General features: G+C 39.7%; 1 protein-coding gene across 1 annotated transcript in view; it reads left to right on the top strand.

Moving 5' to 3' along the window:
- ak5 (adenylate kinase 5) overlaps positions 1-12,660 on the top strand; it is a 132,289-nt gene extending 119,629 nt beyond the window's left edge. The window contains exons 9-14 of the mRNA XM_081375347.1: positions 3,712-3,754; positions 5,054-5,098; positions 6,955-7,118; positions 8,800-8,916; positions 9,945-10,139; positions 11,988-12,660. Coding sequence (XP_081231473.1) covers positions 3,712-3,754; positions 5,054-5,098; positions 6,955-7,118; positions 8,800-8,916; positions 9,945-10,139; positions 11,988-12,053 — 630 coding nt within the window. The 3' untranslated portion in view covers positions 12,054-12,660. The remainder of the gene's footprint in view (positions 1-3,711; positions 3,755-5,053; positions 5,099-6,954; positions 7,119-8,799; positions 8,917-9,944; positions 10,140-11,987) is intronic.
- Positions 12,661-13,196: the final 536 nt, after the last annotated feature.

The following is a 13,196-nucleotide window of genomic DNA, read 5'->3' as shown; positions in this document are numbered from 1 at the left end:
GATGTGCAAAAGAATCAGTATTTTAATCAATATTTTAGTATTGCTTTTCAGTGAAAAATTGCCTACACATCCTAAGATATATTTGCTTCAGAGGTTAAATATTGGAAGATATTTAAACTTGTTTTCAGGGAATACACTGATGAGACAAAACATTGACCAGTCACAGATGAAGCCTATATTGTTGATGATCTCCTAACAAGGCCTCATTTTAAGATCTGAGAAGATTAGATGGTAAAGCAAACAATCGGTTCTCGTAATCAATGAGTTGGATGCAGGAGAAATGGGCAGGAATAAAGATTTGAGCGACTTTGACAAGGGCCAATTTGTTATGGCAAGGGGACTGTGTCAGAGTATCTCTGAAAGGCTTGTGTGTTGCTCCCAGTCAGCAGTGGTGAGAATTTACCAACAGTGAGTGATCTGAGGAGGGACAAACCACAAACCAGCCACAGGGGCAGCGTTTAACTCCACTTTTAGACATAAACTCGCAAACTTCCCTAAGCACTTCCCCTCGGTGGAATCCCCGCCACCATTTTAAAGTGTGTTCATCTTTGTTAAGTGGACAAGGGAAGTTTAATTGGACAGACCCTCGACTCCTCGATTTTTGACAGAGGGAGCAAGTCTACTCAACATGTACACTTCAGGCAGATCCATAGATCACAATGCACCATGATTGTGACGTCACAACAGATTGCACTTAATTTACCCCCCACCCCACACACCTCTAGTGTATGACGTTGGAGTTATTTAACCGCATTTGATGATAGCTATAATCTAATCAGTTATAAATTTTTTTATTGTTATTTTCGTTTGTGTATTTTTTTTTTTTTTTACATATTTACATATAGAGCCCGTCTACGGAGAGCCTACCCACTCCCTATTAAGTCCTATTGTACCGAGTTTTGGTTGTAGTTCCACCAGAGTTCCACTGGGGGCGATCGTCCATGAGTGCAGAATGAATGGGAGTCTATGGGGCTAGACAGCTAAATGTGTCTCTTTCACCCGATTGCCGTTGAGAAATATCTGATTTGATTGTAGGTTTTGCAAGTTCAACATGGGTTATAGGTCGAAAGTTGAATGAACGAGTACTTAAGTCCTTTTGATTCCTTACAGGTTGAGTTGTTGTTGCCCATAACACGCTAGCATTCTGCTAATGAACGCTGATTGGTCAGTGAAGGACTGATTACGACCAGAGATACCGCTTGATGGCATCGTGTCATCCGAAGCGGGACCAGAAACAAACAAAACAAAAACTCTTCTAGCACGTGTTTACCTGTGTCAGCAGTGTTGTCGATGCCTCGAGAGAAAAGAAAGTGCAGAGCGCGAACGCACCAGAGTGAGTGAAGGATTGCCGTAAAGCAGTATCTCTGGTCGTACGATGTGTATGACGTCATTGACACTTTAAAAGACTTTTTAAAGCAAATAAGTGACTCTAAAAAATCTAACACCCCGCAATGTGTAATCTCTTTGCATCTCCTTTCGAATACAACATTCAAATTACTAGACAAAAAATTATATCCTGAGAAAAGTGGATTTTGATGTGTATAGCGCCATAGACCTCCATTCATTCTGCACTCGTCCTGTGAACGCCCTCATATGGAATCAGAGTGGAACTGCAACCAGTTCAGAAGCCGGAAGTGTACTGAGAGTGAAACTTTTCGCCTTATTAATCATTCTCTGTTAATATGTAATATTTGTTTAAATAAAAAAAATTAACAGCTCAAGAATACATACAGGCCTATAGAATGGTGCATAAACAAATTTATAAGGATAAAAACTGTCAAAATCCATATCGGATTCCAGTGATCAAGGGCTTAGAGCGTTCCATTTAAACACATTGCAAGGGTTCCGCCAGTAGTGGGCAAGACAGAGGGAATTTAATGAGGAAAGGGCAAACAAAATTGGACTTAAACATAGACAGGGTGTTGGGCGACCAAGGCTTATCGATGCACGAGGGAATAAAGCCGATCCCGTCTGGTCCGAGCCAACAGAAGTTCCACTGTGGCACAGGTCACAACAAATTTTAATGATGGCTATGAGGGAATGTGTCACAACACACAGTGCATCACACTCTGCCGCGTATGGAACTGTGTAGCCGCAGACCAACCAGAGTGCCTGTGATGACCCCTCACCACTGTCAAAAGTGCCTATGGGCACACGAGAGTTAGAACTGGAGCTTAAAGCAGTGGAAGAAGGTCGCCTGATCCAGTGAGTCCCATTTTTTCACACGGACCGTGTGGGGAATTGATGGAACCAAGATGCACTGTGGGACGATGACAAGCCGGTGGAGGGAGTGTGATGCTCTGGACAATGTTCTGCTGGGGAACCCTGGGTCCGGGCATTCATGTGGACGTATGTTTGACACGTGCCACCTACCTAATCACTGTTGCAGACCAGGTACAGCCCTTCTTTACAATGATGTTCCCAGATGGAAGTGGCTCAGGAACATGATGAAGAGTTCAAGGTTTTGCCCTGGCCTCCAAATTCCCAAGATCTCAATCCAACTGAGCATCTGTGGGATGTTCTGGACCAACAAGTTTGATCCACGGCTCCACCTCGCAACCTACAGTACTTGAAGGATCTGCTGTTAATGTCTTGCTTCTAGAGACCACAGGACACCTTCAGGAGTCCATGCCTCGGGGGTCGGCAAAAGTTTTTTAAGTACAAATTTCCCTAAATATTGTTAGATTTATGGTTTAACCTATTTTTTCCCCAGTGAAATATATGCAAAGATAATATTTCACAGTTTTGCTCTATTTTGACAAATAAACTGATTAAGAAATACATATATATTGCTTTGCTTTTCATGTAACCGTATGGAGAAGCATTTGCAGGCGAAATAACCCTCTAGCCAATCAGATTCATAGTTTGTTCTATCATTGCCAGCATTTCAGTTGAAGGGTTAGATAGTAGACATTTGCTAAAATCTGGCTTTATATGTTGCGAGAAGGTAAAATCATGCTTGAATTGGTGCTGTATGTGGATGTTATGCTCATGAAGTGTCCTGAAAAGAAACTGACGTTTTAAAGCTCGCTTTTAATCTAATGCATGTAGGCTATGGATGTATCTAAATATTCAGGATTGGGGGATTATGTCCAAAAACAAGCATGAAAGAATCAGTTATTAAAAGAAACAATATTGATCAAGCACTAAGGTGAATATTGGGATGGACGTGTACCCGTCGTTGTCTATGGCGCAGGATTGTTGGTTATGTGTATCATTTCTCTCTCTTTCTGCCAGTGACTCATCGGACCGGCTGGCCTGCCCACATCACAAACACGCTCATCAGTGGCACCCTGCACTCCTCCCACACACACACTCTCTTTTTAATCTCATCTTCTCTAATGCTGCAAAAAAAGTGGCAAGTTACCACCTAAGGTTTTGCTGTTAAACAACCCAGAACTCTTTTAATCACAGAAATCACGGCACAAACTGTCAAGTTCCCGGTTTTCTGCGATGTGTTTATGTTCAAACACTGGAAACCTCACGGATTTTGTTTTAATTAGCTCGGTGAAACTCATGAAACGACCGTCAAGAAGCATCATATTTTCTCCCACAAATCAAAAAAGAAAAAAGTACTTTTGCATCAAAAACATGGAGCTTATTTTTAGAATCATCAGTACTCTCATGACAATTGAATGCTTTTAACTGCCCTTTCACTTCATTTGTGATCTTTATAAAAGTATAATTCTTATGTGTCTTTCTCTATGGCAGATCGATGAAGAGGTGGCTGGATATGCAGAGGCGCTTGGAGAAAGTGAGAGCAGTATCTATTAATTGATCTTTGTGTCTTCATTTGTGTGTGTATATTTCTTGTTATACATTATTGATAGAGGAATGAATATGTGCTTGTTTAAAGGGATGGATCGGAGTAAAATCAACCTAGGGTCCTTTGCACCATGACCTCGAGCCAAACACCCCCCCCCCCCATTCCTTTTTTCCCTAGTTAAGTGGGAACCTATAGTTAGTTAACTTATAAGTTAGAGCTTATTTAGAGATATCAGCCGAATGGCGCTAATGGATCCTAGGCTGTATCTCGTAAATTACCCCACTAATAATGCCCAGAATGGTATTATTCTACAGAATTCTACAGTAGTACAAATAGGTTCTGTACTCATAAAACGAGGCATTGGACAGTTTGTAAGTACATCACGAGTTTATTTAAATAACACTTGCCTGACGGCTCATGCTACCGCTAACCCGGACGTTGAGGTCACTTCCGTGATTTGGGAAAAGCACGTAAAAGTCCTGGCAGAAAGCGAAGCATAAGGATGTAGTGTAACGACGCCCAGTTCCAGGAATGCACTAATATTTTGTTGGTAGTACCAGTTTGCAACAATTATTACACAAAGTTGTCAACACTTGCAAAAAATAAAATAAAAAATGTTGGATATACTGGCTTTAATCCAGGACTTTTACGTGCTTTTCCCAAATCACTGAAGTGACCTCGACATGCGGGTTAGCGGTAGTCATCAGTCAAGTGTTATTTAAATAAATTCCTGATGTACTTACAAACTTTCCAATGCCTCGTTTTATGAGTACAGAACCTATTTTGTACTACTGTAGAAGTTTGGTACCATTCTGGGCATTATTAGTGGGGTAATCTACGAGATACAGCCTAGGATCCATTAGCGCCTGCACTAAGCCATTCGGCTGATATCTCGAAATAAGCTCTAACTTTAATAATGTTCGACCAAGGGGTGTTTGGCTCGATGTCATGGTGCAAATGACCCTGGGTTGATTTTACTCCGAACCATCCCTTCAAGCAGTACCAGATGTCTAATAGGCCTCTAAAGTCTGTATGTCTGTACAGTGGCATTAATCATAAATAATGATGCAGTGCAAACACATTCTGTGATGCCAGAATAGTTTCACCATCTTGATCTTGGAAAAAAGACTATCATTTGATTTTTTTTTTTTAACCCTGCATGTTATTCTCATCCATTTCCATCATCGATTGGACCACGTGACATGACAAATCTATATTTTGACATGACAAAGCTGTTATCTGAGTGTAATATAATTGTGTTTTCTTTTCCTTCCAAAACGCCACCAGGTTTTCCCGTGGAGACCAAGAAACAAAAGGTCATCTTTGTGATTGGTATGTTAGCTGATAAAACTGCATTAGCACATCATACATTACTTTCATTGCACATTATTTTTTATTATAGACAGACACGGAATACACTGTTTTACTGTGCCTTCATTTCCTCCTGAAGAACAGATCAGGAAGCAATGTTTCGATGTAAAGTACATATATCACAGCTAGATCAGACATAACAACACGCGCCGCCAAGTTTATTTTGCGACACAGACACACAAACAGCATGTGTTTGAAATTGGGGGCAGGTGAAAGCTTCTGATGGTTCCTAATTGAAACTGTTGGCAGTCTTCATTTGAAAATGACTCATGTTCTGGATAAATGGATAGCAGACGGTCAAGATGGTACAAGGCTTTGTGTGCTAGGGGCTTCCCTCCCCTCATGTTTGTTCAAAAGCTCTAGCTAATGTAGTGAAGTGTATCTCTTTGTGGTGAAAAGAGACGTGAAGAAATCAGTTTGGTTGCTTTGAAAGGAACCCGCTGGATACGGCCTGTGTTCCTGTCATGTCGCATCAGCAGATTGATACAGTGCTTATGCTTGTAATATTGCTTTGGATATGGCTGATCTGAGATGGATAGATAGCATGAGTGAATTACGCTCTAGAGTGCACTTGACCACCCTAACTGACACGTTGAAGACTAGCAGAAAGATTTATCAGCTTTGCATCTGCACTGTGGTACCTGTCAAGAAAAGAAATAGATTTGATTTAACAGTCAGACTCGGGCTCCTTTTTTCTTCATGCGTTTAGAATAGAATAGAGAGATTCAGAGGAGGTTTTGCAAAGAAACGTGGACAGGGTAAAAGCAATTTTCCGACTCACAGGTGTATACATTATTTAAAAAAAATAATAAAAATCACGAATGATGCTTTAAATTGATCAAACTTGACAGTTATGACATTTATAAAAGATTTTGATTTCAAATAAATGCTTTTATTTTGTACTTTCTATTCATCATATTTTATCACAGTTTCTACAAAGTATTAACTGTTTACGACATTGATAATAATAATATGAGATGTTTCTTGAGCAGCAAACCATCATATTAGAATGATTCCTGAAGGATCATGTGACACTGAAGACTGGAGTAATGATGCTGAAAATTCAGCTTTGATCACAGGAATAAATTACATTTTAAAATATTTATTAAAATAGAAAAAAAAACGCTTTTTCGCTTTTTTTTGTAATAACATTTCAAATTTTACTGTATGCTTGGTCACATAAATGCAGTTCGGGTGAGCATATGAGGCTTCTTTCATAATGGTGAATGGCTTAATATATTTATTTCATCCTTAGACATAGGAAAAAAAAAAAACAATGTTTCTGCAGTGAGTTATTGGTAACAGTCATTCCACACTAAAAGCAACATTCAGTCAGATAGCAATATAGTATTGAAGCATGATATTGATTTGTTGGTCGCTGGGGCAATCCAGTTAATAGAGTCCAAGCAATAAACAAAATTCTGCCTTATTGTTTTGGCTGGTTGAAACATAAACCCCTTTGGTTTTAAGAAGCTTTCTTAAAGGTTTGAAAGTATGTCTGCCACATCCTCGTCATCAGCGTTATAGACAACATCTGTTAGATGTGGACTGTTAGGATAGATAAGCGCTGCCCTGAGCTGTGTGCAGAATCCTAATGAAGGCCTGTGGGAGTTCAGTCAGATGGCAGGGTCTGGGAGAGCCAGCGAATAGTGTGTGAGGTGCAAACCATACGATATCTACTGATTTCACATCTCCCAAGACAGGCAATTACTGAGTATGTGGGTCTTGTTCCCGAGTATTTAGAACAGTCTCTCCCATCCATTGTCTGTACAGTTTTTCATTACAGATCTATTCTCAACTTTTCTCATTCTGACCAGGTGGGCCGGGATCGGGGAAAGCTCTCCAGTCTGAGAAAATCGAGGAGCGGTACAGTTTGAAGCGCCTGTGTCCCGGGGACATCCTGTGCAGCGAGCTCCAGTCTCACAGCGAGAGAGGACGCTTTCTCCGAGACCTTCTGGAGAGAGGAGAGCAGCTTCCCGAGGTGCACAATCTCGCTAAAGTCCATTACTGAAAATTACAACGATCAGCTTCACCCTTCACTGGGTTTAACGCTTGTGGAGAAAACACGGGAAGACACACTATTTCATAACACTTCTCAGTGCTTTTAACCTTCAAAGGAGTGGACGTGTACAAAAAGGGCTGTAAGAATTATTATATACGCTACATAAATTAATTTGCATTCATAGGTTTCTTTCCTGATTTGGCAAATTTCATTTTGAAACAGAAAGTTGGCCTAGGACGTATTTAAGGTCTCCTTTTTATTTTTTATTTTTTTTGGACACACCTTGACTTTCACTGTGAAGCTTGAATTTCCCAGAAGCATTTCTTAAACATTTGCAATATTTTTGGTCCATTTTCCCAGAAGAGAAAGACATTTAAATGTGTTTATCTGCTTAAAGGTCATTTTGTCAACTTTTAAGAGCATAGATTAATTTAAACCTGACAGTTCTGGAAAAAGACACAAAACTCTCAAAATTCTTTCTTTTTTGCCATTATTACCGTTCAATCATGACCACTCTCGTTTTATACATAAGAATGCAGTGTAAGTAGGATTAATCTTGGCAGACTAGTGTACTGCTACACCGCTGCTGTGCGAAGCTTACTCAGAAAGCATACTCAGAATTTCAGGGAGTATGTGGCTGGAGCAAGGTAAGGTAGGGAGAACCTGTAGAGGATCTAGACAGGTGGTGCTGGGGAGGAGGGAGGGCTAAAGAAAATTCCCATGGCACGCATTACTGAGCTGGACCACCCAGGAGAGAAATAAAGACTCTAACTTGGGTTTTCTTCACACAAGCAGCCTCGTGCAATAGTATGTCTTGGCCTCTAGTCCAATAACTCCAGTCCTGGAAGTCCACGGTCCTGCAGTGTTTAACTCTTAATCAAACACATTTGGAAAATCTTCAGGATTACTTTAAAATTACAGGCAGGTGTGTTTGATTAGGGATGGAGCTAATCCTAAGTCTTTTAAGGCCCCGATATACTCGCGGCGAAGTTCTTTTTCGCTCTTCGTTTAGGGGTAAATCTTTCTTTTCCGGAAAGTTCGCTTTAGCAAGCTGTTTCAAACTCCCAAAATGAACTTCGTTTCGGCCTGATTTTTTTTTTTTTTTTTTTCGAAATGACGTCTCATCAGTTTGTTCTTCGATTTTGCTTGAAGTATAGCGGGGCCTTTAGGACAGAGCTTAGATTAAACCAGAATTAAGCTTAGTTCAGTGGTGTGCATCCTGAGACAAAACAATGGCACTGAGGTATTTTAAGGTATGTCATCATTACACAGTATATTCCACCATCAGACACTTACAAACACATTTAATGAAGCAATCGTTTCAATATCTACACTTCTTTTTTTGTCAGTAGCGGGTCAGATGAGGTCGTCGTTTCATCATTTAGAGCTCAGGATCTTGTTGTTGAGTTTTATTTGCTGAGGTTTAGCATGTGGCTCAGAGAGATTCAGTCCTAATCAGATGATTTATGTTACAGTGGTGTTGCTTAGCAACATGACTGTCATTAACATTTGCTGTGAACTACTTTTAGTCGTCCCAGACATCAGAACTTCTCACTTCTTATCTAATATGTGTTTGTGTTCTTATGCGTCCTGCTGTTGTAATTGATAGTTTACCTGTATGAGTGTTCATCTGTTTTTCTCTTGTTTGGGTGTGTTTAAGGAAACACTGCTGGATCTGTTGTGCGAGGCCATGGCGTCTACTGTGCGTCAGGGGAAGGGCTTCCTGGTCACTGGCTTCCCAAAGAATGTGAAGCAGGCGCAAGAATATGAAGCTAAGGTCAGTGCTCTTCAGGAAAGGACAGAACAACGACAAGAAGTTACGGAAGAGATTTCTCAAAATGAAAATTCTGCCATTGTTTACTCGCCTTCATGTTGTTTAAAGCCGGTTGACTATCTTTGTTTTATGAAACACAAACTGAGACATTTTGAAAAGCGTTCACGCCCACAAAAGGAGATTCTAGGTCTTCCAAAGCCATATGATTGCGTTCTTTCAGATACAGGTTGAAAATCTTGAAAATGGAATTTGCATTTGAGTATAACCAGTGATAATATCCGTGATGCTAGTCACTTTGTTACCAAACATGACAGCCAAGTTTGAATATGCACAAATTAGATCCGAGAGCTACTTCAGAGGACAAGATTTACAATGACCATTGGGTTAACTTTTGATTTGTTTCACACACTCAGGATACGTGTTCACTGGCACAGAAGAAATCGAGTTTTGCATTGATATAACTTTCCCGCCTGAATGTACAAAGATCCCCTGCTTAAAGGCAGTTGGACTCGACAGTGATCCTTACAACTTACCAAAAAAACTATTGGTCCATTGACAATGATTTCACAAAGTACAACATTCCTAGATCAACATTTTTGTTGATCCTGGAAAAACATTCCAATCAACCAATCAGATTTGAAAGACAAGCTTAGAGTTTATGTCAAGTTTAGGCTTACAACCAGGGTTAGGTACTTCTACATCAGTGTTATTCACCTATCATTGGCAAAATCCTGGTGACCCGACATTGACATGTGGCCAGGAATAGGGTTTCTTGACACTTATACTGTATGTACCTGATTTTGACAAAGAGGTAATACACAAAGCAAAGCCTGAACGCTTTATCTGCTAGACCAGTGTTTTTCATCTCGGTCCTGAGGACTCATTGTGTCTCTCTTTTGAGCATCTACTGTGCTCCATGGAACAATCTTTGGACATCTATACCTTTTAACTCCTGCAGAAGTCAACTTTTCATCTGCGTTAATACTTTCAATCACTGATCTGACAAGTATATGTGTGTGTTTGTGTTTCAGATGGGGCAGCCCGACATTGTCCTGCTTCTGGAATGTTCTGCGGACATCATGAGCCGACGGCTTCAGCAGAGGGCCACCTGCAGCCTGCACACTAAAGAAGCCCGTGACAGAGACACTGGGCGTAGAGTGGACGGATTCTGCAGTCTGGTCAATCCCGTGGTCGGACACTACCAACACAGAGAAGTTCTGCATAAGGTCGGTGTGGAGAAGCTAAGATACAATTAGTATGAGCAATAATGTTTCAGTGTAATTTGGCCGTTAAGTGGATCATTTTGACTGGTTACACTGACCTCAATTGAAGGAGAATCTCTTAAGTGTAGTTTACTTGCGTCCTTGAAATATGTCCTCTATCTTGAGTTTTGACTTACACAAAGCACATATTAACCAGATTTGGGTTTGTCATGTCAGGACATTTTCACTCAGATATCCAATAAATGAAAGTGGATCTGATTTATAAGCAAAAACATCCTCTGATCTCTCTAAAAGGGAAGCTGTCTTTTAAAGAGATAGTTGTTCCAAATTACAAAAAAATTTCTGTGTAACATAAAAGAAGATATTTTGAGAAATGGCTGGGTGTTTTAAAATTTGTTTTAATTCATATGTCAATGGTCACCAAAGCTTCTTACCAACATTAATGGCCGCAAAAGAAGGAAAATCAAAGAAAATTTATATCATTACCATGGTACACATAGGTACTTCAAAAATACATTGGTACTATTGTGGTACATGTACATTTTAATAGCACCATGGTCCATTTAAATATGTGGATTTTAAAGTAGTCATTTCAACACTTATTGAACTTATTGAAATATTACAATCTTAAAGGGTTAGTTCAATCAAAAATGAATATTCTGTCATCATTTACTCGCCCTTATGTTGTTACAAACCTGTAAGAATTTCGTTCATCTTCAAATCACAAATGATAATATTTAATGCAATCTGAGCGATTTCTGTTCCCCCATTAACAGTCTAGTCTACGCAACTACCACTTTGAAACTTTAAACAGTTCATAAAGAGATTGTAAAACTAATCCAAATGAATTAAGCCATTTTGTCCTAATTTTCTGAAGAGACACGATCACTTTATATGATGAACAGATTGAATGTAGGTTTTTATTCACATACAGTATAAACATTCATCAACACACACATCAGTTGTGGTAAACTCAAGTATGTTTGCTTGATGAGCGAGAACCAATGAGGTTCATTCTTGTTACGCAGCACATTTGACTAGAACCAATTAGGTTTGTTCTTCTATATCAAGTAGTTATGGTTGAGCTTCTGTTTATATTCACTGATCAGTGTTTATATGTGAATAAAAGCCTAAATTCAATCTGTTCATCATATAAAGCGATCGTGTCTCTTTAGAAATGAAACGGCTCAATTCATATGGATTGGTTTTACCATCTCTTTATGAAGTGTCAATGGAGGGACATGAAAGACCTCAGATTTCATTAAAAATATCATTATTTGTGTTTCAAAGATGAACAAAAGCTTTACAGGTTTGGAACGACATGAGGGTGAGAAAATGATGACAATTTTTGGGTGAACTAACCCTTTAAAAGATGTGAGATCCCCATATTTTTCTAGTTATGCTCTAAAATATTTCAGTGAGATATTGCTCTTTGAGCGGTTCGCCCACTGAGCAATTTAAAGATAATAATCATTCAAAGGATTAGTAACTGACATGCAAATGTAAATCCACCTGCTGAAACATCTATAAAAATCATTTTAAAGGGAAATGCTTTTTTGTTTTGTTTTGTTAGTGCATTAGTGTGACAAAAGAAAAGATTGCAGTTCAGGCCAATTACAACAGATATAAATGATCATTTATTAATAATAATATCCGTTTACTGCAGAAAACCCTTTTAATAGAACAAAATGTATTACACTAATCATATCTGATGAACCCGTCTCTCTATATATGTTAAGATTGAACACATTTCGGTGTGTTTGTAGGATTTATTAGCGTTGTATGACAGTCCTCCTGTGGGTTGATGCCCTACTTTTCAGCTTATGATTTGTGTTGTGTGCGTGTATGTAGATTGATGCCGAGCAGCCCCCGGAAGACGTCTTCGAGCAGATCTGCCTCGTCTTGGACTCCTGCTAGAGCTTGGACTCGCACTGCCCCCTGGAGGACAAAACCATCACCTACAGCTTCACTGCAGACTGACTCACATTTACACACCACCACAGTTAGTCGCGCACACACACACACACACGCCTGTGATAGCAGCTTCTGTATGGCACGTCCACTTGGGAAACTGGCACCTGTTCATTTCACGTCATCGTCGTTCACTGTAAATACCAGCCCAATAAATCAACTGTGTTTATCTCTTGGTATCGAACCTGTATGCTTAAGCTAGCTTTCAGCTTCATAAAACACGGAAAGAGGGTTATTTACTACAGTCTGGTGCCGTTTTGGTGTTTTTGGACTCAATCAGTATCCTTGAGTACTGAAATCAGCAAAACTGAGAAGCATGAAGGATTGGCCGCTGGAGAGCATTTTTTTATATTGTAACTTCATTCATTATATCGTGCCAAGCGTGATTTATTGTAGTTGAAGCGGAAATAAATGAGCTGGAGAAGGGAAATGATTTGAATTTCACAGTCCGGCTTTTACAGGTGCAATGAATCAATGAAGTTCACAATGAGGTGATAACTGTATTCTTCTTTATCAACCAGAGTGAAATAAAGACATTTCATATGTTTAATGGATTTATTTTTTTTCTTTTAAAGTAGAAGCTGTGTGCTAGAATGTTTTCATTTTAGTTAATTGTATGTGTGGGTATGAAGAGGAATGCACAAATCATTGGCCGTTTACACTAAGATGCATTTCGGCCGATCGGGTCACAGGTAGACGACACTAAATACAGGTGTAAACAAGGTTAAAAACGCTTTGAGCTTGTCCACTTTCGACCACTTCCAGAGATAGTCGAAAACTCATTCGATCGGATTGCTTTCGTAGTGCAAGCGCTCATGTGGTCGAATGCGTTCGAAAGCACAAAAGACCATCTACTCTCAGCCTACTGACCTTTCGACGGCTGAAGACGAAAATGTACCATGCACAATGTTCTCTCACCATTCCTGATTTCTAACAAGCACTCAAAGCTATCAGAGCAGAAACAAAAGCTGCTGCTCTCCGTGTGATATGTTTGAAGGTTATGCTTTCAAAGCTAGCTCGCTATTGCTAGCCTCTCCGAAAATCACCTACCCTACCTTTGAGAACAGAAATGAACCAGAAAGATAAATC

Source organism: Scardinius erythrophthalmus (assembly GCF_964197995.2).
Source record: "Scardinius erythrophthalmus genome assembly, chromosome: 9".
NCBI classification, from domain to species: Eukaryota; Metazoa; Chordata; class Actinopteri; order Cypriniformes; family Leuciscidae; genus Scardinius; species Scardinius erythrophthalmus.
Note: the sequence above shows the minus strand (reverse complement) of the source record. Positions and strands in the feature narration are given on the sequence as shown.